General features: G+C 45.8%; 1 protein-coding gene across 2 annotated transcripts; it reads left to right on the forward strand.

Annotated features, from left to right (window-relative positions):
• Positions 1-6,441: 6,441 nt before the first annotated feature.
• LOC147096617 (zinc-binding protein A33-like) lies at positions 6,442-16,371 on the forward strand. Of its 2 annotated transcripts, XM_085975396.1 has the most exons (3): positions 6,442-6,588; positions 6,697-6,818; positions 15,564-16,371. In XM_085975396.1, exons 2-3 carry the CDS (start codon positions 6,797-6,799, stop codon positions 16,106-16,108), a joined length of 567 nt encoding a protein of 188 aa, XP_085831522.1. In that variant the 5' UTR covers positions 6,442-6,588; positions 6,697-6,796; the 3' UTR covers positions 16,109-16,371. The 2 variants fall into 2 exon arrangements, with proteins under 2 accessions (XP_085831522.1, XP_085831521.1); XM_085975395.1 differs by lacking the exon at positions 6,442-6,588 and having other exon boundaries at positions 6,629-6,818.
• The last annotated feature ends 9,544 nt before the right edge of the window (positions 16,372-25,915 follow it).

Consider the following 25,915-nt stretch of genomic DNA (forward strand, 5'->3'; position numbering starts at 1 on the left):
GAAGGATATTAGCTCTGATGATGTGAAATCTGTATGGGTAGAATTGAGAAATACTAAGGGGAAAAGAACATTAGTGGGAGTGGTATATAGACCTCCCAACAGTAAGGCGGAGGTTGGGGATGGCATAAAAAGGGAAATTAAAGAAGCATGCAATAAGGGCACAGCAGTCATCATGGGTGACTTTAATCTACATATAGATTGGGCCAACCAAATTAGTAACAATACTGTGGAGGAGGAATTCCTGGAGTGTTTACGGGATGGCTTCCTGGACCAATATGTCGAGGAACCAACCAGAGATCAGGCCATCTTAGACTGGGTATTATGTAACGAGAAAGGATTAATTAGCAATCTTGCTGTACGAGGCCCCTTGGGTCTGAGCGATCATAATACGATCGAATTCTTCATTAAGATGGAGAATGAAGTAGTTGACTCAGAGACTAGGGTCCTCAATTTAAATAAAGGAAACTACGATGGTCTGAGGAGCGAGTTGGGTAGGATTGATTGGGGAATGGCACTCAAAGGGTTGACGGTGGATAGGCAATGGCAAACATTCAAAGACTGAAAGGATGAGCTACAGAATTTGTTCATCCCAGTTTGGCATAAACATAAAACAAAAAAGGTGACTCAACCGTGGCTAACAAGGGAAATTAGGGATAGCATAAGATCCAAGGAGACGACATATAAATTGGCCAGAAAAAGCAATAATCCTGAGGATTGGGAGCAGTTTAGGATTCAACAAAGGAGGACAAAGGGATTAATTAAGAAAGGGAAAATAGAATATGAGAGTAAGCTATCAGGGAACATAAAAACTGACTGTAAAAGCTTTTATAGATATGTGAAGAGAAAAAGATTGGTGAAGTCAAGCGTAGGTTCCTTGCAGTTAGAATCAGGGGAATTTATAATGGGAAACAAAGAAATGGCATCCCCAACTAAATTCATACTTTGGCTCTGTCTTCAAAAAGGAGGACACAAATAACCTCCCAGAGATGCCGGGGAACATAGGGCCTGATGAAAAGGTGGAACTGAAAGAAATCAGTATTTGTAGGGAAATGGTGTTAGGAAAATTGATGGGACTGAAGGCCGATAAATCCCCAGGGCCTGATAATCTACATCCCAGGGTACTTAAGGAAGTGGCCCTAGAAATAGTAGATGCATTGCTGGTCATCTTCCAGAACTCGATAGACTCTGGAACAGTACCCATGGATTGGAGGGTAGCTAATGTTACCCCACTATTCAAAAAACGTGGTAGAGAAAAAGCGGGGAATTATATCGGTAGTAGGGAAAATGCTAGAATCTATTATAAAAGATATAATAGCAGAGCACTTGGTAAGCAGTGACAGGATCGGACAAAGTCAACATGGATTTACAAAAGGTAAATCATGCTTGACTAATCTACTGGAATTTTTTGAGGATGTAACTGGTAAAATAGATAAGGGAGAACCAGTGGATGTGGTGTATTTGGACTTTCAGAAGGCTTTCGATAAGGTCCCACATAAGAGATTAGCGTGCAAAATTAAGGCACATGGGATTGGGGGCAAGGTATTGACTTGGCTAGAGAACTGGTTGGCGGACAGAAGGCAGAGAGTTGGAATAAATGGGTCATTTTCCGAGTGGCAGGCAGTGACTAGTGGGGTACCGCAAGGATCGGTCCTAGGACCCCAGCTGTTCACAATATATATTAATGATCTGGACGAGGGAATTGGATGTAATATCTCCAAATTTGCAGATGACACAAAGCTGGGTGGGAGGGTAAGCTGTGAGGAGGATGTCGAGAAACTCCAGTACGATTTGGACAGATTGGGTGATTGGGCAGAAACATGGCAAATGCACTATAATGTGGATAAATGTGAGGTTATCCACTTTGGTGGCAAAAAGAGGAAGGCAGATTATTATTTGAATGGCAATAGATTGGGAGAAGGGGAAGTGCAGAGAGACCTGGGTGTTCTTGTACACCAGTCGCTGAAGGTAAGCATGCAGGTGCAGCAGGCAGTTAAGAAGGCAAATGCTATGTTGGCCTTCGTAGCAAGAGGGTTCGAGTACAGGAACAAGGATGTCTTGCTACAGTTGTACAGGGCCTTGGTGAGACCGCACCTTGAGTATTGTGTGCAGTTTTGGTCGCCTTACCTGAGGAAGGACGTTCTTGCCATGGAAGGAGTGCAGTGAAGATTCACCAGGCTGATACCTGGGATGGCAGGAATGATGTATGAGGAGAGATTGTGTCGATTGGGCTTATACTCACTGGAGTTTAGAAGATTGAGAGGGGATCTCATCGAAACCTATAAAATTCTGTCAGGCCTGGACAGACTAGATGCAGGAAGGATGTTTATGATGGCCGGGGAGTCCCGAACCAGGGGTCATAGTCTAAGGATAAGGGGTAAGCCATTTAGGACTGAAATGAGGAGGAATTTCTTCACCCAGAGAGTGGTGAACCTGTGGAATTCTCTGCCACAGAGGGCGGTGGAGGCCAGTTCATCTATTTATCTATCTATATATATAAAACGGTATGTCTCTCTGTCTGTCTTTCTGTCTCTCTGTCCGGCTATACAATCGAAAGGTATAGAGCGTACCTACACGTGTGTTACATCCAAAGAAAGCTTACGATTCCAGAACGGTCGTAAGCATATTTACGTTTCGGTGAGACAAAAATTGTGCCCGCGGTATCTGAAAAACGCTCAAAATTCCGCTCATTATCTGCTCATTAGCATTGAGTGACATCGAGGTCGACCAATCGTACGGTCGAGCGACCCGACGGTCGTCCAATTGGTGCGTGTGTGGGCGGGCCTTATCGTTCTGAACCGAGGTGAGTCGCCGCCATCTTGATTCCAAACTTTTCATTTCTTTTTCTCGTTTTCTGCGACTTAAAAAAAAAGTTGCTTTTAAAACACTGTGGGCTAGATTTTCAGTATAGACAGTTTTGGGGCGCTAACCTTAGCGCCCGCCCGAAGTTAGCGTCCACCCCAAAGTAGTGCCCCGTTGCCGGAAATTCAGTGGCTTCGCCCTAAGAGGTTGGTGGAATGCTAAAAGAGGCGTTCCACTACTATCTTTAGGCGCTAAGCCGGCGGTGCAGAGCGCAACACCCAAGCTCGGGCGCAGCGCACGGCAGACACTCTGGTGCCAGTGAGCTCTTAAAGGGGAAGGGTGCATGTGTTTTTTTCAAAGGCAGGAGGAGGAGGAGGAGGAGGAGGAGGAGGAGGTGGTGGTGGTGGTGGTGGTGGCCGGAAATATAAATACACCGTTCACAACAACACACTGGATCCTTCCACACAACACATGCAGACTGCCTTTTATAGTGCAGGAGGGGTGCCCTTTAATTTGCGCTCCCCAGGGTGTGTTGCGTTCCATTTTACAAACGCTCTGGATGCCAGCCGCACAATGGGGCGGTCCGACTGAAGTTTGGATTCGGGGCGGCCAAAGGGCGTTGCACGAGGATGTGACGTCATTTTCTGCGCGCGCATCCGGGAGGCCGCTAAACTTTGCGCCGGCGCTAACGGGCAACTTAATTTGGGGCGGGGTGCAAACTGCGCTGCGCCTGGGCGCTACACGCATAGCGCCCGAAAATCACTTCTCTTAAGGCACTAACTGCTGGCGCAAGCAACTGAAAATCTAGCCCTATGTGTTTGCCTGGTGTGTAGATCAGTTCAAAGTCATATCTTTGCAGCTTCAGCATGAGTCGTTGAATCCTTGGAGACATCTCATTCAGATTTTTTTTTTATGATGGCAACCAGTGGGCAGTGGTCTGTCTCAACTGTGAAGGTGGGAAGTCCATATATGTAGCCATGGAACTTTTCTAGTCCAACTACCAAGCCTAGACATTCCTTTTCAATCTGGGCGTATCGACACTCAGAATCAGTCATAGACCTGGAGGCATAGGCAACAGGCTTCCAATCTTCACCCTCTGCTTGTAGCAAGACCACGCCAAGGCCATCTTTTCATGCATCCATTGACACTTTGATTCTCTTTGTTGGTTCAAAGAAGGTGAGTACAGGTGTGGTTGTCAGCACTATTTGAGGTTCATCCACTCTTGTTCATGTCTTTCTGTCCATGCGAACTCATTTGTTTTATGTAGCAGGTCTTGCAGACAGGCTGTCTTGGCTGACAAGTTAGGAATGAACTTTCCAATGAAGTTTATCATCCCCCTGATGCGTAGCACTCCTTTTTTGTCAGTGGGTCGGGGCATTTTAAGTATGGCGTTTACTTTTTCCATATCTGGCTCTATTCCTTTACCAGATAGATTATCTCCTAGGAAAGTGACTTCCTGGACGCCAAACTGACACTTGGCTTTGTTGAGCTTCAGTCCATTCCGGCGTATGCTCTGTAGCACTTTAGTCAGTCTCTCATTGTGTTCTTTCAGTGTGGAGCCCCAGATGATGATGTCATCAACATAGACCCGAACTCCTTCCAGACCTTCAATTATGTGTTCCATTGGTCTATGAAAGATTTCAGATGCAGATATTATCCTGAAAGGCATTCTGAGGAAACAATACCTGCCAAATGGCGTGTTGAAGGTACAGTATTTGGTGCTCTCTTCATCCAGTTTTAGTTGCCAAAATCCTTGTGAGGCATCGAGCTTTGTGAAGTATCTGGCACCTGACATTTCACTGGTGATTTCTTCTCGCTTGGGAATCTGGTAGTGTTCACGTTTTATGTTTGCATTGAAGTCCTTTGGATCCATGCATACTCTTAGATCATTGTTCTTTTTCTTTACACATATCATGGAGTTAACCCAGTCTGTTGGCTCTTCAACTTTCCTGATGACTCCTAGTGTGGTCATTCTGTCCAGTTCTTTCTTGAGCCAGTCACGCAGGTGTATCCTTTTCTATATTGTCACATGACACCATTCCTACAAAAAATGTCTCGCTTAAATCAGTGTCCTCAATCACATTGACTTTTTGCCCTTTCTTTGTTTTTACTTTTGAAAAGCATTGTTTGGCAAAGTGATTCTTTCCATTACATTTTGTGCACATTTTCCCAAACGCTGGGCATTGTCTTGACTGGTGCTGGTAACCACAGCATTTACAATTAAAAGTTCCATCCTCCGATTGCTTTGCATTTCTGTTCTGCCCACGTTTCTTCCCCTTGTAGGACACGGCACCGACAGCAGCACAGTCACTCATTACAGTCGCATCATTATTAATTTCACTGAAAGTCTTTGCGTGCTGCTGAGCTAGCTCATTGGCATGGCATATTTTCACAGCATCCTCCAATGTTAGTTCGGTTTCTCTCAACAAACGTTTCCTGACCTTTTTTTTATCATGAATACCAAACACAATCTGGTCATGAATCATGGATGATTTCAGTTCAGAGAAATTACATGTCTGTGCTTTCAGTTTCAGATCGGTCACAAAGCTATCAAAAGTCTCATTTTGCTGCTGTGTCCGTGAACGGAACACGTACCTCTCATAGGTCTCGTTCTTTTTGGGAGAACAATGTGTATCAAACTTCTTTAGCACATCGTCCATTTTTTCTCTGTCCTCCTCTTGATCAAATACAAACGTACTAAATACCTCTATCGCCTGCGGGCCTGCAACCGTGAGCAGTAACGCTATTTTCCTTGCATCTGGCTTCATACCGAACCCGATGGCAGCAATGTAGAGTTTGAATTGTTGTTTGAAAGTCCGCCAATTGCAGTCGACATTCCCCGTGAGTTTCAAACCCTCCGGTGGCTTCAAATTCTCCATGTCGCGTTTCACAATATTCAGCAGATATTACCAATCCTGGTACCATGTTATGTTCATAAATAAATAGACGTTTTCATTATGAACAGCTAGCTTGAGCTAGTCATTTATTCAGCCATGTGGACTAGTGTACAGGCATCCATCTTGACTACTGCCTTGTGGGTAGCCCCTTACTAAACATACAGCTCCACCTAGTGCACCATTCTAGAATGACATGTTACTGATCATTACAAAGTGGTAGGTAAGTGCCGGTTATTTTTGATACAGGTCAGTCTGTTTATCACATGAGCAGCTGATTTGAAGTCGCTACAGAGGTGGAGGCAGTTAAACCAAGTCTCTCTTGTGATCATTCTGTGGGGTCGAAATGGGTCTTGGGGCCTTAGCACAAAATGGCCGCTATCAGATCTGCCGCCTTTTCTACTTCCCGCCTGATACTCCATTCCATTGACTGCAAGACAACTGAATATTGGGCGGAGCATATAACAGGCAGCCGGTGCAATACCGCCCTTTCTACAATAGAACAAACATGTCTATGTGCATAATTGGCTTCATCTTCCCCCTCCCTCATAGTATAGGCAGCCCGCCAGTACATTGCGCAGGTGGCCACTTTTCGTATGTGAGAATCGGGAAGCTATCACAGCTGAGCCTCATCCTTTAATCAACCTCTCTGCAGCCCAGGGCACTGAGCCCCATTGCTCCCTCAGCGGAGATCAGCTGACTGAGCAGGGTGATGAGCTCTCTGGGTCATTGTGGCTGTGTACAACACCGGGCGATGCCTGGAACTATTGGCCATCGGGGAGATGTGATTTTTCACTTCAATGCAAAAGGCAGATTGTGTGTGGTAAAATGGTTCACTAATTGTTAACTGTTGTTTTATTGATTGTACGCAGGAGCTGAATGGACTGAAGCAGAGGTGAGTGTGCATTTTAAACCATGTCTTGCACATTCATACACAGTCTATTTATTTTTAAACCCTCCATTTAATGATTCAGACAAACCTGTTAATGAACCACTTCCACAGGTTCCAGGAAAAGAGTGTAAACGACAGAGATTGTGTGGTGAGCAGCAGTCTGGAGTTGGGTGTGTTTAGGGGACCCTTACAATACACAGCCTGGAAAGAAATGCAACAAATCCTCTCTCCCGGTAAGTACCAAAAGATTTACTGTAATCCTCTCTCCCGGTAAACACCAATAGATTTACCCTAATACTCTCTCCCGGTGAGCACCGATAGTTTTACCATAATCCTCTATCCTGGTGAGCACCAATAGATTTACCGTAATACTCTCTCCCGGTGAGCACCGATAGTTTTACCATAACCCTCTATCCCGGTGAGCACTGATAATTTTACCATAATACTTTCTCCCAGTAAACACCGATAGATTTACTGTAATCCTCTCTCCCAGTAAACACCGATAGACTTACCGCAATCCTCTCTCCCAGTGAGCTCCGATAGTTTTACCGTAATCATCTCTCCTGGTAAACACCGATAGATTTACCATAATCCTCTCTCCCAGGGAGCACCGATACATTTACCACAATCCTCCCTCCCGGTAAACACCGATAGATTTCCCGTAATCCTCTCTCTCGGTAAACATCGATAGATTTATCGTAATCCTCTCTCCCGGTGAGCACCAATAGGTTTACCACAATCCTCTCTCCCAGTGAGCAGCGATAGATTTACCATAATCCTCTCTCCTGGTGAGCATCGATAGAGTTACCACAATCCTCTCTCCCAGTGAGCACTGATAGATTTACCATAATCCTCTCTCCTGGTGAGCATCGATAGATTTACCACAATCCACTCTCCCAGTGAGCACTGATAGATTTACCATAATCCTCGCTCCTGGTGAGCACCGATAGCTTTACTGTAATCCTCTCCCCCGGTGAGCACCAATAGATTTACCATAATCATCTCTCCCGGTGATCACTGATAGATTTACCATAATCCTCTCTTCTGGTGAGCACCGATGGATTTACCATAATCCTCTCTCCCGGTGAGCACTGATAGATTTACCATAATCACCTCTCCCAGTGAGCACCGATAGATTTACCGTAATCCTCACTCCTGGTGAGCACCGATAGATTTAATGTAATCCTCTCTCCCGGTAAACATCGATAGATTTACCATAATCCCCTCTCCCAGTGATCACCGATAGATTTATCATAATCATCTCTCCCGGTGAGCACCGATAGACTTACCGTAATCATCTCTCCCGGTGAGCTCCGATAGATTTACCATAATCCTCTCTCCTGGTGCACTCCGATAGATTTACTGTAATCCTCTCTCCCGATGAGCATCAATAGATTTACCGTAATCCTCTCTCCTAGTGAGCACCGATAGATATACCGTAATCATCTCTCCCGGTGCACTCTGATAGATTTACCATAATCATCTCTCCCAGTGAGCACCGATAGATTTACTGTAATCATCTGTCAGGGTGCGCTCCGATAGATTTACCGTAATCATCTCTCCCGGTGCGCTCTGATAGATTTACCATAATCATCTCTCCCGGTGCGCTCTGATAGATTTACCGTAATCATCTCTCCCGGTGCGCTCTGATAGATTTACCATAATCATCTCTCCCGGTGCGCTCTGATAGATTTACCGTAATCATCTCTCCCGGTGAGCACCGATAGATTTACCGTAATCCTCTATCCCGGTAAACACCAATAGATTTACCGTAATCCTCTATCCTGGTGTGCTCTGATAGATTTACCGTAATCATCTCTCCTGGTGAGCACCGATAGATTTATCATAATCATCTCTCCCGGTGCGCTACGATAGATTTACCGTAATCCTCACTCCTGGTGAGCACCGATAGATTTACTGTAATCCTCTCTCCTGGTAAACATCAATAGATTTACTGTAATCCTCTCTCCCGATAAACATCGATAGATTTACCGTAATCCTCTATCCCGGTAAATACCGATAGATTTACCATAATCCTCTCTCCCGGTGCACTCTGATAGATTTACCGTAATCATCTCTCCCGGTGCGCTCTGATAGATTTACCGTAATCATCACTCCCGGTGTGCTCTGATAGATTTACAGTAATCATCTCTCCCGGTGCGCTCTGATAGATTTACAGTAATCATCTCTCCCGGTGCGCTACGATAGATTTACCGTAATCCTCACCCCTGGTGAGCACTGATAGATTTACTGTAATCCTCTCTCCCGGTAAACATCGATAGATTTACTGTAATCCTCTCTCCCAGTGAGCACAGATAGATTTACCGTAATCCTCACTCCTGGTGCGCTCCAATAGATTTACCATAATCATCTGTCATGGTGCGCTCTGATAGATTTACCGTAATCATCTCTCCCGGTGAGCACCAATAGATTTACTGTAATCCTCTATCCCGGTAAACACCGATAGATTTACCATAATCCTCTATCCCGGTGTGCTCTGATTGATTTACCGTAATCATCTCTTCCGGTGAGCACCGATAGATTTACCATAGTCATCTCTCCGATACGATAGATTTACCGTAATCCTCACTCCTGGTGAGCACCAATAGATTTACCGTAATCCTCTATCCCGGTAAACACCAATAGATTTACCATAATCCTCTATCCCGGTGTGCTCTGATTGATTTACCGTAATCATCTCTTCCGGTGAGCACCGATAGATTTACCATAGTCATCTCTCCGATACGATAGATTTACCGTAATCCTCACTCCTGGTGAGCACCAATAGATTTACCGTAATCCTCTATCCCGGTAAACACCAATAGATTTACCATAATCCTCTATCCCGGTGTGCTCTGATTGATTTACCGTAATCATCTCTTCCGGTGAGCACCGATAGATTTACCGTAATCCTCTATCCTGGTGTGCTCTGATAGATTTACCGTAATCATCTCTCCTGGTGAGCACCGATAGATTTACCGTAATCCTCTATCCTGGTGTGCTCTGATAGATTTACCGTAATCATCTCTTCCGGTGAGCACCGATAGATTTACCATAATCCTCTATCCTGGTGTGCTCTGATAGATTTACTGTAATCATCTCTCCTGGTGAGCGCCGATAGATTTATCATCATCATGTCTCCCGGTGTGCTACGATAGATTTACCATAATCCTCACTCCTGGTGAGCACCGATAGATTTACTGTAATCCTCTCTCCCGGTAAACATCGATAGATTTACTGTAATCCTCTCTCCCAGTGAGCACTGATAGATATACCGTAATCCTCTCTCCCGGTAAACATCGATAGATTTACTGTAATCCTCTCTCCCAGTGAGCACTGATAGATATACCGTAATCCTCTCTCCCGGTAAGCACTGATAGATTTATCGTAATCCTCTCTCCTGGTGTGCTCCGATAGATTTACTGTAATCCTCTCTCCCGGTGAGCACCGATAGATTTACCGTAATCCTCTCTCATGGTAAACAGCGATAGATTGACCATGTGAGCTTTTTATAGAAACATAGAAGATAGGAGCAGGAGTAGGCCATTCGGCTCCTCGAGCCTGCTCCGCCATTTAATGAGATCATGGCTGATCATCCAAACTCAGTACCCCATCCCTGCCTTCTCCCCATTACCCTTGATCCCTTTAGCCTTAAGAAATATATCCAACTCCTTCTTGAATATATTTAATGAATTGGCCTCCACCGCCTTCTGTGGTAGAGAATTCCACAGGTTCACCATGATGTTACCGGTGCTGTCTGTAGCTGCCCTGATGGTGCCGTGACTTTAATAAATAGGAAGTCGTGCCCCACAGACCAGGAAAGTTTCATGTTCCATCCTTGATCTGTTTGAATCAGCCACAATGTCCATTAGACACAAATATCTATTGTTTCAGTATTCATAGAGGAGCCGGGAGTGTCTGGCGCAGCTACAGTGGCAATGGGAAGTACTGTGAGCAGTCTCCAGATTTCTCCCTACGCCCTGCGATGTGATATTCACTTCACACACCTCAGACAGTTGAAATGTTGAGAGGACACTGTTGGGATTCAAACCCAGGAATTCCGAACCCTTGGTCCAGTCTCAAACAGCTGAGAGACCTGAAGCTCAGAAGGAACACAGACCTGTTGAGCTCAGTTTTTCGAAGCCCTCAGCCATTGGCATGGCCTTGCACGCAGCGTGCAGTTAATGGGAACGAGGTAGGGTGCACTGCCCACAACTCTTGCTCCATTGACATTAATGAATGGACAAGGGCGAGCAGTGGACCAGACATTTTCTGATAATCTGCCACTGCCGATGAGGCTCGTCAGTGGAGCAGGGACTCTGAACATTCCACTCCCCTTTTCAATGCCACAAACCATCTAGAAATGCACACACCAGGATCAAAGCTCAATCACACACCAGGATCAAAGCTCAATCACACACACCAGGATCAAAGCTCAATCACACACCAGGATCAAAGCTCAATCACACACCAGGATCAAAGCTCAATCACACACACCAGCATCAAAGCTCAATCACACACACCAGCATCAAAGCTCAATCACACACACCAGCATCAAAGCTCAATTACACACACCAGGATCAAAGCTCAATCACACACACCAGGATCAAAGCTCAATCACACACACCAGGATCAAAGCTCAATCACACACACCAGCATCAAACCTCAATCACACACACCAGCATCAAAGCTCAATCACACACCAGGATCAAAGCTCAATCACACACACCAGGATCAAAGCTCAATCACACACACCAGCATCAAAGCTCAATCACACACACCAGCATCAAAGCTCAATCACACAGCCCTGGATCAAAGCTCAATCACACACACCAGCATCAAAGCTCAATCACACACCAGGATCAAAGCTCAATCACACACACCAGCATCAAAGCTCAATCACACACACCAGCATCAAAGCTCAATCCCGATACTGAATCCCATTCCCCATTCAGACCCTACCGATTCCCATTCCCCATTCAGACCCTACCGATTCCCAATCCCCAATGAATTCCTATTCCCTATTCAATTTCAGAGCAATTTTTGTGCTGTGGGCCCACATTTAGCAACGACTGCATTGAGACGGCCCTGAACTCACCTGATGTCAAACCTTTACAGACCATTCATAGACACATAAGAAACATCAAAGATAGGAGCAGGAGTAGGCCATTCAGCCCTTCGAGCCTGCTCCGCCATTCAATGAGATCATGGCTGATCATTCAAATTCAGTATCCTGTCCCTGCCTTCTCCCCATATCCCTTGATCCCTTTAGCCTTAAGAAATATATCCAACTCTTTCTTGAATATATTTAATGAACTGGCCTCCACCGCCCTCTGTGGCAGAGAATTCCACAGGTTCACCACTCTCTGGGTGAAGAAATTCTGCCTCATTTCAGTCCTAAATGGCTTACCCCTTATCCTTAGACAATGACCCCTGGTTAAGAACATAAGAACATAAGAACATAAGAAATAGGAGCAGGAGTAGGCCAATCGGCCCCTCGAGCCTGCTCCGCCATTCAATAAGATCATGGCTGACCTGATCCTAACCGCCAATCCACGGTTCTGGACTCCCCGGCCATCAGAAACATCCTTCCTGCATCTAGTCTGTCCAGGCCTGACAGAATGTTATAGGTTTCGATGAGATCCCCTCTCAATCTTCTAACCTCCAGTGAGTATAAGCCAAATCAACACAATCTCTCCTCATACGTCATTCCTGCCATCCCAGGTATCAGCCTGGTGAATCTTCGCTGCACTCCTTCCATGGCAAGAACGTCCTTCCTCAGGTAAGGCGACCAAAACTGCACACAGTACTCAAGGTGCGGTCTCACCAAGGCCCTGGACAACTGTAGCAAGACATCCTTGTTCCTGTACTCGAACCCTCTTGCTACGAAGGCCAACATACCATTTGCCTTCTTAACCGCCTGCTGCACCTGCATGCTTATATTCAGTGACTGGTGCACAAGAACACCCAGGTCTCTTTGCACTTCCCCTTCTCCCAATCTATTGCCATTCAAATAATAATCTGCCTTCCTGTTTTTGCCACCAAAGTGGATAACCTCACATTTATCCACATTATAGTGCATTTGCCATGTTTCTGCCCAATCACCCAACCTGTCCAAATCGTACTGGAGTTTCACGACATCCTCCTCACAGCATACCCTCCCACCCAGCTTTGTGTCGTCTGCAAATTTGGAGATATTACATCCAATTCCCTCGTTCAGATCATTAATATATATTGTGAACAGCTGGGGTCCTAGGACCGATCCTTGCGGTACCCCACTAGTCACTGCCTGCCACTCGGAAAATGACCCGTTTATTCCAACTCTTTGCTTTCTGTCCGCCAACCAGTTCTCTATCCAAGTCAATACCTTGCCCCCAATCCCATGTGCCTTAATTTTGCATGCTAATCTCTTATGTGGGACCTTATCGAAAGCCTTCTGAAAGTCCAAATACACCACATCCACTGGTTCTCCCCTATCTATTTTACCAGTTACATCCTCAAAAAATTCCAGTAGATTAGTCAAGCATGATTTACCTTTTGTAAATCCATGTTGACTCTCTCCGATCCTGTCACTGCTTTCCAAGTGCTCTGCTATGACATCTTTTATAATGGACTCTAGCATTTTCCCCACTACCGATGTCAGGCTTACTGGTCTATAATTCCCCGCTTTTTCTCTACCACCTTTTTTGAATAGTGCAGTAACATTAGCTACCCTCCAATCCATGGGTACTGTTCCAGAGTCTATCGAGTTCTGAAAGATGACCAGCAATGCATCTATTATTTCTAGGGCCACTTCCTTAAGTACCATGGGATGTAGATTATCAGGCCCTGGGGATTTATCGGCCTTCGCTCCCATCAATTTTCCTAACACCATTTCCCTACAATACTGATTTCTTTCAGTTCCACCCTTTCATCAGACCCTATGTTCCCCAGCATCTCTGGGAGGTTATTTGTGTCCTCCTTTGTGAAGACAGAACCAAAATATGTATTTAGTTGGTCTGCCATTTCTTTGTTCCCCATTATAAATGCCCCTGATTCTGACTGCAAGGGACCTACGCTTGACTTCACCAATCTTTTTCTCTTCACATATCTATAAAAGCTTTTACAGTCTGTTTTTATGTTCCCTGCAAGCTTACTGTCATATTCTATTTTCCCTTTCTTAATTCATCCCTTTGTCCTCCTTTGTTGAATCCTAAACTGCTCCCAATCCTCAGAATTATTGCTTTTTCTGGCCAATTTATATGTCCTCTCCTTGGATCTTATGCTATCCCTAATTTCCCTTGTTAGCCACGGTTGAGTCACATTTTTTGTTTTATTTTTATGCCAAACTGGGATGAACAAATTCTGTAGCTCATCCATTCGGTCTTTGAATGTTTGCCATTGCCTATCCACCGTCAACCCTTTGAGTGCCATTCCCCAATCAATCCTACCCAACTCACTCCTCAGACCATCGTAGTTTCCTTTATTTAAATTGAGGACCCTAGTCTCTGAGTCAACTACTTCATTCTCCATGTTAATGAAGAATTCGATCATATTATGATCGCTCCGACCCAAGGGGCCTCGTAAAACAAGATTGCTAATTAATCCTTTCTCGTTACATAATACCCAGTCTAAGATGGCCTGATCTCTGGTTGGTTCCTCAACATATTGGTCCAGGAAACCATCCCGTAAACACTCCAGGAATTCCTCCTCCACAGTATTGTTACTAATTTGGTTGGCCCAATCTATATGTAGATTAAAGTCACCCATGATGACTGCTGTGCCCTTATTGCACACTTCTTTAATTTCCCTTTTAATGCCATCCCCAACCTCCGCCTTACTGTTTGGAGGTCTATATACCACTCCCACTAATGTTTTTTTCCCCTTGGTATTTCTCAATTCTACCCATACAGATTCCACATCATCAGAGCTAATATCCTTCATTACAATTGTGTTAATCCCTTCTTTAACCAGCAATACTACCCCACCTCCCTTTCCTTTTTGCCTATCTTTCCTGAATATCGAATACCCCTGCATTGTTTTGAACTCGGGTCCGGTATTTGAAAGACAAATTTCCTTAGAAGCCTCCCCAGTTATTAATAGAAGAATCTTTCTGTATCTTTACACACAGAGGAAAATATGCCCCAATTCATTTGATTTGCTTCCTGGACCCCCTCTGTGCTGCGGCATGTATAACCACTCTGCGGTCTGTGTCTGGTCTCAGCTCGAATCAGTCTCAGGCTGGGGAGAGACAGACATTGAGCCTCGGTTCCTGGTCCTGATCACTCACCAGTGTGGACACCAGGTGAGGCCCACTTCAAGGCTGAGCTGTGACACCTCCTGCAGTCAAATAATAGCTTGCCAACACTCCCTGTGCAGGCTGATATATGAAGGTCGGCCATGTGGGAATGATACTGAAGGCACTAGGGCTCCATGGAACCAGAACGGAGAAGGGAATCAATACCCTTGTATCGGGAGAAGAGAAAATATTGATAAAAAACTTAAAATGCCCCTGCGACATTGTGGAGGGTGAGTCATTTTGTAACAAGAGGGGTGTCAGCAACAAAATGTGAGGTGAAATGTGTCACAAGAAGGATGTGCTTATTGTATGCAAAGCCTTTAACACCTTCTTGATATATCGCCATGGATTTCAGTATTTTCATGCTCCAGTTATATTACTTAGAATATACAGCACAAAAACAGGCCATTCGGCCCAACTAGTACATGCCGACATTTATGCTCCACTCAAGCCTCGTCCCGTCTTTCCTCATCTAACTCTATCAGCATAACCCTCTATTCCCTTCTCCCTCATATGCTTGTCCAGCCTCCCATTAAATGCATCTATACTATTCGCTTCAACCACTCCCTGTGGTAGCGAGTTCCATATTCTCACCACTCTCTGGGTAAAGAAGTTTCCTCTGAATCTCCTATTGGATTTCTTGGTGACTATCTTATATTCATTGCATGCTTATAATGTTCTCCCTGTTTGTTGTTAAAAGTGCCGGCCTCGCTCACCCTGGATCCCAGAACCGCGCAGCCCAGGCTCGTACTGTCCGAGGACCTGACCGCGGTGCACATCGGTGACCGGAGGAGAAATCTGCCGAACGGCCGAGAGAGGTTCGAGCCCTGCACCTGTGTCCTGAGCAGCCAGGGATTCACCTCAGGGAAACACTACTGGGAGGTGGTGGTGGCCAACAAGACCGACTGGGACTTGGGGCTGGCCCAGGAGACAGCCAGTAGGAAGGGGCAGATCACGCTGATGCCCTCGATTGGGTACTGGACCATATGTCAGAGGTACGAGCACACCTATGGGGCCCTGACTTCCCCCTCCACTGTCCTCAAGCTAACCGCCAAGCCCAGGAAGATTGGAGTCTACCTGGACTACGAGGGAGGACAGGTGTCATTTTACAACTCAGATGACATGTCCCATCTCTACACTTTCACCGACACCTTCAAAGGCAAACTGTTCCCTTTCTTTAACCCCTGGATAAACAAAAGTAAGAGAAACGTGGAACCTCTCAAACTGTGCCATTTAAAACTGTGATGAGTTAATTGGGCCAAATCTTGCTCAAAGAATAATGGTGATATAGTAATCTCAGATGTAATGCTTACGTTATCCACCAGAGGGAGACAAATGTTAAGGGTTCATTTACCAGTGTTTTAAGGTAATGTTGCATTGTGGGAATGACTCATAGGATCATCCATCTTGGATGCATCGTGCAGTAGAATTAGAAGTGCATGCCTGTAGCTTGTAAGAGCTCTGTTCTCTCCTTATTCTGTGTAAATTAAAAGTAAAGTTTTGAGTTCCTGAAGTCTCACTTATATCAATTAATTGGACCTTACTACTCGGATATAACATTTGGCGACGAGGATTAACAGTTTCAACTTGAAGAAGGGAAAATACAAGAACACTGCATCTGAATCATGGCTACTCAAGTAGGAGGGATTTCTGCTTTTGATGTTCAAGAATAAACTTGGATCGAGTACTGTGAGTTATTGGAGCATTTCTTTGTAGAAAATGATATTGTCGATGTTGGAAAAAGGAGAGCTATTTTGCTAACTTTGGTGGGAAGTCTGACGTATAGTTTATTGAGAAACTTATGCAGTCCTGTAAAGCCTGGAGATAAATAATTTACTGAATTAGTGGACTTGCTAAAGGAACATTTCAATCCAAGACCGAGTGAGATTGTACAGCGTTTCAAATTTAATTCACGGAACAGGATACCGGGAGAAACTGTGTTGGATTATGTAGCAGTGTTGAGAAAACTGGCACATGATTGCAATTACGGGAACAGCTTGAAAGACATGCTGAGAGATAGGCTGGTTTGCGGGATAATGGATGCTCGAATGCAGAGGAGATTATTGTCCGAGACTGGGCTTACATATGAAAAAGCGTTGGAACTTGTTCAATTAATAGAGACAGCTAAGCGTGATGTACAAGAAATACAAGGTTCAGACTGGTCTGCTACAATGCAAGTTGCAGGTTCGCTGGTGCACAAGTTAAATGAGTCTGAAATCACAACGTGAGCAGGTAAAGGCATGTTATAGATGCAATGGAGATCACCTGGCAAGGGAATGCAGGTTTCTGGAGGAAAAGTGCCATAAGTGTGGGAAAAAAGGACATATAAAACGTGCATGTAGAGCAAAAGCTACCCGGGAGGTATACAAACCTAAAGGGGGAGAAAAGCAAAACCTTGGAAGAGAAGTGAAAAAACAGGGAGCACATCACATCAGTGGAGAAGCTGAGGAAGAAGACAACGTGTTCATAATGCATAGTATGGTAGAGGACATTCCAAAAGTGGATCCTATCACTTTGCAACTGATAGTAAATGACACTAAGGTCAACTTTGAGGTGGATACTGGATGTGGCGTTACCATAATGAACAGGGAGGAATATTCAAAATTGTGGAACCGTGCAAAAGTTCCAGAGTTAAAGTCTTGCTCTATGAAGCTTAAAACCTATACTGGTGAACGAGTGGCAACCTGGGGTACAGCTATTGTAACTGTGAAACACAGCGACACTGTGGAACAGCTACCTGTAGTTGTAGTATCGGGTTCTGGACTGAACTTGTTAGGTCGGGGCTGGATACGAGAACTTAAATTAGATTGGGGAGCAATAAATCAATTGGAGAGAGGCAAACAGTTGTCTTTGCAAGACGTGTTGATTGAACATGAGAATGTGTTCAAGGAAGAACTTGGAACATTTAATGGCCCCCCAGCTAAGATTTATGTCGACAAGGAGGCACTGCCAAGATTTTTTAAACAACGACCTGTGCCTTATGCCATGAAACTGAAGGTAGAGGCTGAGCTTGATCGTCTTTTGAGGGAGAACATTCTGGAACCCATGAAATGTTCAGAATGGGCAGCTCCCATTGTACCTGTTTTAAAACCGGACAATTCGGTACGAATCTGTGGAGATTATAAATTGACTGTAAATAGGGTGTCTAAACTTGAACAGTATCCTATTCCTAAAACTGAGGATCTTTTTGCAAACCTGGCGGGAGGGAAGAAATTCACGAAGCTGGATATGAGTCATGCTTACTTGCAGATTACACTAGATGAGGAATCCAAGAAGTATGTAACCATAAATACACACAAGGGTTTGTTTACCTATAACCGCTTGCCATTTGGTGTCTCATCTAGTCCAGCTATCTTCCAGAGAACAATCGAGGGTGTACTGCAAGGGATTCCACATGTTTCCATCTATCTGGATGATATTCTGGTGACGGGAAGAACTGACCAGGAGCATCTGAGCACTCAGAGGTACTACTAAGATTGGATAAGGCTGGGTTACGGCTCAAGAGGAGTAAGTGTACTCTCATGGGGAATGAGGCCGTGTTCCTGGGACACAGAGTGAATGCCACTGGGCTCCATCCAATCAAGGAGAAGGTAAAAGCACTGCAGGAGGCCCCAGATCCTACAAATGTGACTGAGTTAAAAGCTTACCTGGGACTGCTAAACTATTATAACAGGTTTTTGCCAAACTTGTCAACAGTGTTAGCACCTCTTCACAAACTACTGCGCAAGGAGACACAGTGGCAGTGGGAAGAGGAACAGAGGGTTTCATTTGAACAATCCAAGAAACTGATGCTGTCCTCGGATGTGCTGGTTCACTACAATGCAGAGAAAGACATCATTCTCTCTTGTGATGCTTCACCTTACGGGGTGGGGGCAGTTCTTTCACACTGTATGGAAGATGGAACTGAAAGACCGATAGGGTTTATGTCTTGAACTCTGACCCCAGCGGGAAAAAACTATTCCCAGTTAGATAAAGAGGGATTAGCAGTAATGTTTGGGTTACAGAGGTTTCATAAGTACATATATGGCAGGAAATTCACCATATGTACAGATCATAAACCTCTTCTACCTCTTTTTAATGAGATGAAAGCAGTACCACAGATGGTGTCACCCCGAATCCAGAGATGGGCAGTGACGTTGAGGGCATATACGTATGTCATCATTTACAAAGTGGGCAAGTACCATGGGAACGCAAATGCCTTGAGCCGTCTTCCACTACCAGGTACACCTATCCGTGCAGCTCCAAAGGACAGAGTTTTGTTGTTGGGAACTGGTCAGGTAGTATGCAGACATGTGGATCAGATACTGACCAGACAACGGGAGATCGAACTGGAGGTTCCAGAGGAAAGGTTGGAGGACAAATTGGTCCCCAGTTATCCAAATGCACTGGTGGTACCAGCCCCACAAACAGAGACAGTTACACCTGGACCCCTTAATCAAGAGGAAACCATCGTAGCAGAGTCAGATACTTTGAGTGCTGCTCAGGAGCAGCAGGTGGCTTTACCACAACCAAGCAGGGACTTGACTGTAAGATGTTCAACAAGGTCTCACAAGCTGCCAGAGCGATTGATCACAACCTGCTAGATTGTTCAGGATGGACTCTCGTTAAAGGAGTTTCCTTATGGACTTTTTAAGAATGTTGTTAAGAATTGTTGTAACTTAAGAGGGGGGGGGATATAGTAATCTCAGATGTAATGCTTAAGTTATCCACCAGAGGGAGGCAAATGTTAAGGGTTCATTTACCAGTGTTTTAAGGTAATGTTGCATTGTGGGAATGACTCATAGGATCATCCATCTTGGATGCATCGTGCAGTAGAATTAGAAGTGCATGCCTGTAGCTTGTAAGAGCTCTGTTCTCTCCTTATTCTGTGTAAATTAAAAGTAAAGTTTTGAGTTCCTGAAGTCTCACTTATATCCGAGTAGTAAGGTCCAATTAATTGATATAACAGGCGAGTTCATGACACATGCCGTTACTAATGTGCAAATCAACCAGCAAGTCCAGGGGATTAAGAGATACGCCGTCAGTTGCGGATCTCCAGAATTTGCGGGTCGATTTACTCCGCCCCGCAGTTTGCTTCACACAAACGGTATCTCGCCCTTAGCCTCCTCGTTATTTTTTAATGACTTGCTGGATTTGAACATTAATTGCCCGTTAAGCGCACCGCAGAAAGTTAGGGCTGGAATTTAACAACATAAGTACCTTTTTAACCACGTGATAATTGTTAATGCACAAATGCCGATCAAGCTCTCCGGCCCAGAAAGGAAACTATTGAAACTGTTGAGTCTCATTCCTGCATGTAGTAAATTCTTCCTAGAGATTTTTAAAATTAAAAATGTTTTTAATTTTTAAATGTTTATCCTACTTTTCCTTTCTGTCTCTTTTTCTCTCTCTTAATCCAATCTTTCTTTCCCTCTCTTTTTTATTTCTCTCTCTGTACTTGATTTGACTCTAATTCACCCCATTTCCTTCTCTGTCGTTCCTCTGTTTCTTTCTCAATCCTTAAATCTCATTGGTTCAGGAGATAAGACATCGTTCACTAAAATCCCAGATGCCCTGTTGCCCTCCCCGCGCCATTACCTGCTCGCACTTCCAGCAAGTTATGGTGCAAATTATACTCGAGCTGAAGTGTGCTGGAAAAAGTCTAACTAACGGCGCACTCCAGCAAGATTTGGTCCATTACAGCAGCCCCTCGACATTCTATATCTGTACAAACATCAGCATGCCTTATAGAACTATTTAGATTCAGTAAAACATAGAATACCATGAAATAAGCATTACCGTGAATAAACATTTTAATATGCAATAAACACTGATAAACACCAAACTGCTGTGTTTCATTCAATCGCCTCCTGTAACCTGTTAACTGCACACGAGTCAATATCCAATACCGAGTTATTGTTAAGCCTTTTCAAAACACATCTCTGCAACCGATGTGTTCATCACCTCGCCTTGCGTCAAAGGCTCAGTGTCATTCCTTTCTTGCTCCGTAAAGTGCCAGGAGATGTCTGTTTTCTATATTATAGGTGCTATTTCAATGCAAATTGTGGTGGTCATTTTTGCCCAGATTTCTCCTCTCCCCCGCACTTGTGATGTGATTCCACAGGTACAGTCCCCACCCCTCGCACCAGCTCCGCGTATCCGCCTATGTCGGGCAAATAGTGCTGACCATTTCCCATTGCCATAGGCGTCGATTGCAAAAGCGCCGCTTAAACCGTATTAAGTGGGCCAGCTCTTTCGGGCAGTTCAAGCAGCTGTTCTCACCTCTGCGATTACCTGTCAATCTCCTTTTTAGGCAGCCCTTTCGCCTTTAGTCACCCCACCTTACCCCCTCCTGCCCCCGCCCCGTGACCTTCAGAACTCCTGTGATTGCTGTTCACAAACATTTACCTGCTGTAGAGGTGAAACTGGCCGAAGGTAAAACTGGCCAGAGTTAAAACTGGCCAGAGTTAAAACTGGCCAGAGTTAAAACTGGCCAAAGGTGAAAATGGCCAAAGGTCAAACTGACCAGAGGTGAACCTGACCGAAGGTGAACCTGACCGAAGATGAAACTGACCGAAGGTGAAATTGATCGAAGGTGAAATTGATCGAAGGTGAAACTGACCAGTGGTGAACCTGACCGAAGGTGTACCTGACCGAAGGTGAAATTGGCCGAAGGTGAAACTGGCCGAAGGTGAAATTGATCGGTGGTGAAACTGACCGAAGGTGAAACTGACCAGAGGTGAACCTGACCGAAGGTGAACCTGACCAGAGGTGAAATTGATCGAAGGTGAAACTGACCGAAGGTGAAACTGACCGAAGGTGAACCTGACCAAAGATGAAACTGACCAGTAGTGAACCTGACCGAAGGTGAAACTGGCCGAAGGTGAAATTCAAAATCAAAATCAAATCAAATCAACTTTTATTGTCATTGTTAGTGCACAAGTGCAGTACAACGAAATGTAGGCTTGCAGCTCCCGAGAGTGTACATTTGGATTAAGACATTTAAACATTCAACATACATTTGGCTTGTAGTATATTAACATAAATATGACCATAATAAAGTGCATTGGCAGATGTGCAGGCTTTAGAGTTTATTTGTGGAGTTCAGTAGGGTGACAGCCCTGGGAAAGAAGCTGTTCCTAAATCTGGTCGTACGGGTGCGAATGCATCTGTAGCGTCTCCCAGATGGTAGGAGGGCGAACAGACTGTGGCTGGGGTGGGTAGGGTCTTTGATGATGGACCGTGACCTCCGTAGACAGCGTTTCTGGTATATGTGCTCTATGGTCAGTAGCCGGGTGCCGGTAATGCGTTGGGCAGTTGTGACTACCCGCTGCAGGGCTTTCCGGTCATAGTAGCTACAGCTGCCATACCATACTGTGATACATTTTGTCAGGATGCTCTCTATAGTGCAGCGGTAAAGTTAGAGAGGATCAGGGGTGACAGATTACATCCCTTCAGCCTCCTTAAGAAATATAGGCGCTGCTGGGCCTTCTTCACCAGAGAGGAGGTGTTGAGGGACCAGGAGAGGTCTTCCGTGATGTGGGCTCCGAGGAACTTAAAGCTGTCCACCCTTTCCACCACAGCCCCATTGATGTGGATGGGGGTGTGACTACCGCCTTTGGACTTCCTGAAGTCCACAATGATTTCTTTTGTTTTCTTGGTGTTAAGGGCCAGGCTGTTATCGGCGCACCACTTCACGAGATGCTGGACCTCCTCCCTGTAGGCTGACTCATCGTTGTTGGTGATCTGGCCTACTACCGTGGTGTCATCCGCAAACTTGATGATGGTGTTGGAACCATGAACAGCCACACAGTCGTGGGTGAAGAGGGAGTAGAGGAGGGGGCTCAGCACACAACCTTGTGGGGCCCCCGTGTTCAGGGTCGGGGGGGGGGAGGTGTGGTTACCTAATTTGACAGACTGGGGTCTGTTTGTTAGGAAGTCCAGGGTCCAGTTGCAGAGGGAAGTGTTCAGGCCAAGAGTTTGGAGTTTGGTGGCCAGCTTGTTGGGGACGATAGTGTTGAATGCTGAGCTGTAGTCTATAAACAGCATTCTGATGTAGGTCTCACCATCTAGGTGATTCAGGGCCGAGTGTAGAGCAGTTGTGATTGCATCCTCCGTTGATCTGTTTGCACGATAGGCAAACTGGTGTTGGTCAAGGGAGGCAGGAACACTGGCTTTGATGTGGGCTAAGACCAGTCTCTCGAAACACTTCATTATGATGGGTGTGAGTGCGACAGGTCGATAGCCGTTCAGGCACGTCACAGCCATTTGTTTTGGCACAGGAATAATGGTAGCGGTCTTGAAGCATGTAGGGACTACTGCCTGGGCCAATGACAGATTGAAGATGGCGGTGAAGACATCAGCCAGCTGATCAACAGTGATCGAAGGTGAAACTGACCAGTGGAAAAACTGACCAAAGGTGAACCTGACCAGAGGTGAACCTGACAAGAGGTGAACCTGACAAGAGGTGAACCTGACAAGAGGTGAACCTGACCAAAGGTGAAATTGATCGAAGGTGAAACTGACCAGGGGGGAACCTGACCGAAGGTGAAACTGGCCGAAGGTAAAGCTGATTGAAGGTGAAACTGACCAGTGGTGAAACTGACCAGGAGAGCTGCGTATTTCAGCATGATCTCCGGAACCTCTTCAGCATAATGCTTCCCGCACTCAAGGTAGGAGATAGGAGATATGCAGAGTAAACTCTCACCGGGAGTGATGAATGTTACATTAATTAGCTATTTTATAAACTTCACCAGAAAATGCGCCCGTGCAGCAATGGCGAGAGTTGAATACAGGATCACACGCACAGCATCGCAATGGTCAATGGCAAACTCAAAATTGATGCTTTCGTCAGTGTTAAATCTGAAATTGAGTGGCGTGAGTTTACAAGATATCGTACAACAACATCATCAACTTGTATTTATATGGTGCCATTAAAGTAATAAAACGTCCCAAGGCGTTTCACAGGAGTGCTCATCAAGCCACCTAGACAGTTGAGACAGCTCGGTGTTAAGTTTTAGCAAAGTGCTGAGTAATCAGTAACCAATATCTGGTACATCAGTAGCTGACGTTCTCAATCAGAATGGTATCGCTCGACACCAGTCTCCCAATCCCGTGGATTAGCAGCTGGTTGAACCCCAAGCACGCCACAACTTGCCAAACAGCAAAACCACCTCATTCAGGAGTTAAACTGGGTGGAGACACAATTTCCGCACAACAGCTGCAGGTGAACTGTACAAGGTGTGAAATGCATGGGGATTAAGGAGCTGTATTGTCAAGGGAGGGGGGTCAGAAGATTGGTGTCACATGACACTATTTGGCCCCAGAACATCAGGGTCCTGAAATCCCAGGGGGAATCTCCAGGTCACAACAACAGCTTGTATTTATACAGTGCCTTTAACGCAGTAAAACATCCCAAAGTGCTTCACAGGAGCGTTATCAAACTGAAATTTGACACCGAGCCACATCAGGAGAAATTAGGACAGGCGACCAAAAACTTCAACAAAGAGGTAGGTTTTAAGGAGCGTCTTATAGGAGGAGAGAGAGGTCACGAAGTGGAGGGGTTGAGGGAGGGAATTCCAGAGCTTGGGACCTTGGCAGCTGAAGGCACAGCCGGCAATGGTGGGGCGATTATAATCGGGGATGCGCAAGAGCAATCTCTACCCCTTTGTCTGTTAAGTAGCCATTTTCTGTTTAAAAAGACACAAACCACCTCATGCAGCAACAGTCTGAACTCGCTCAACTGGAAGAAAGAAATGATATGCGGAAACACGGGCAGATTCCCAACTTGCCACCCCGGGCGTTATTGAAAGCACTCAATTTACATTCCCGCTGATTTCAAGGGTGCGGCACCAGCACTGAGGCTGTGATAATCAATGCTCAGCTCTGTGGGGCTGGACAGGTGGTTCGGACGGGCGATGGACGGTTACCGAACCAGATGCTTTATGGAGTGCTGGTGGAAGTCAGTAAGGGGCGGGAACGAAGGCGCTACAGGGACACACTGATGACTCACTGGAAGAGTACAGCATGGCCATTGACTCTTGGGGAACCCTGGCCATCGACAGATGACAATGGTGTGCTGGGTGGAGAGGAGTGCTGAAGGGCTTTGAGTTACAAGGCCGTGCCACTGTGGAGGCAAGACACGAGAGGCAACATCAGAGGATCAACAGGAGAACTCTCCCCGGGAGATGGGAGTTATGTGAGGCTTGTGGTAGGCAATGTCTATCACGCATCAGCCTGCGTAACCATCAACATGCCGCCCACCATCAACCCATGGCCCCCTTCTTTGTTGGCACCATCAGTCTCCAGTACGAGGGTCACACTCCGAAAATGGCATCTGGTGAAAACGATGGTCTCGGACTTCCCCAGCTCCAAGTTGAAGGAAGTTTTGTCTTACTCATGACTTAGATTCATAGAGTCATATCGGCACAGAAGGAGGCCATTCTGCCCATCGAGTCCGTGCTGGCTCTCTGTAGAGCAATCCAGTCAGTCCCATTCCCCGCTCTATCCCTTTAACCCTGCAAGTTTATTTCCCTCATGTGCCTATCCAGTCTCCCCTTGAAAACATTGAGGCCTAGAAATTCAGTGGGCTGCACCACCCGTTAGTGCCCAAAGAGGGCACTTAGTGGGTTTTACGCCACTGGCCATGCCTCCCGCTAAATTTAACGGGACGCTAATGGCGGCGCTAGCTGTTAGCGCTGCGCCGCTACCGATGATGTCATCAGTGTGCACAGCGCCCCGCTACCACCCCGATCGTGAAATTTGGTAGCGGCCCCTGCTTTAACGCCGGTCGAGGGGGGCCTACCTGCGGCGGTAGAGGCGCTGAGGTGCGGGACAGCCATTTATTTTGCTGGTCGCCTGCCAGCATCTCTCCGCGCCACCGTCTCTGGCCTCCTAAGCATCCCCCCACCCACCCCGCAGAGTGCCGGCTGTGTCCCAAGAGCCCAGCACTTCTCCTCGGTGCCGGGCTCTTTTGCCGGCACTCGCGCTCTTCGAGCGTGCTGCAGCAGGCCCCTCCCCTTTAAGAAGGGGAGGAAGGCCTGCAGTACTGCAGCGCGCCGTGCCGCAGCGTGT

The sequence above is a fragment of the Somniosus microcephalus genome, unplaced genomic scaffold (assembly GCF_052327205.1).
Source record: "Somniosus microcephalus isolate GS21.2 unplaced genomic scaffold, FLI_Smic_1.0 unresolved_chr1, whole genome shotgun sequence".
NCBI lineage: Eukaryota > Metazoa > Chordata > Chondrichthyes > Squaliformes > Somniosidae > Somniosus > Somniosus microcephalus.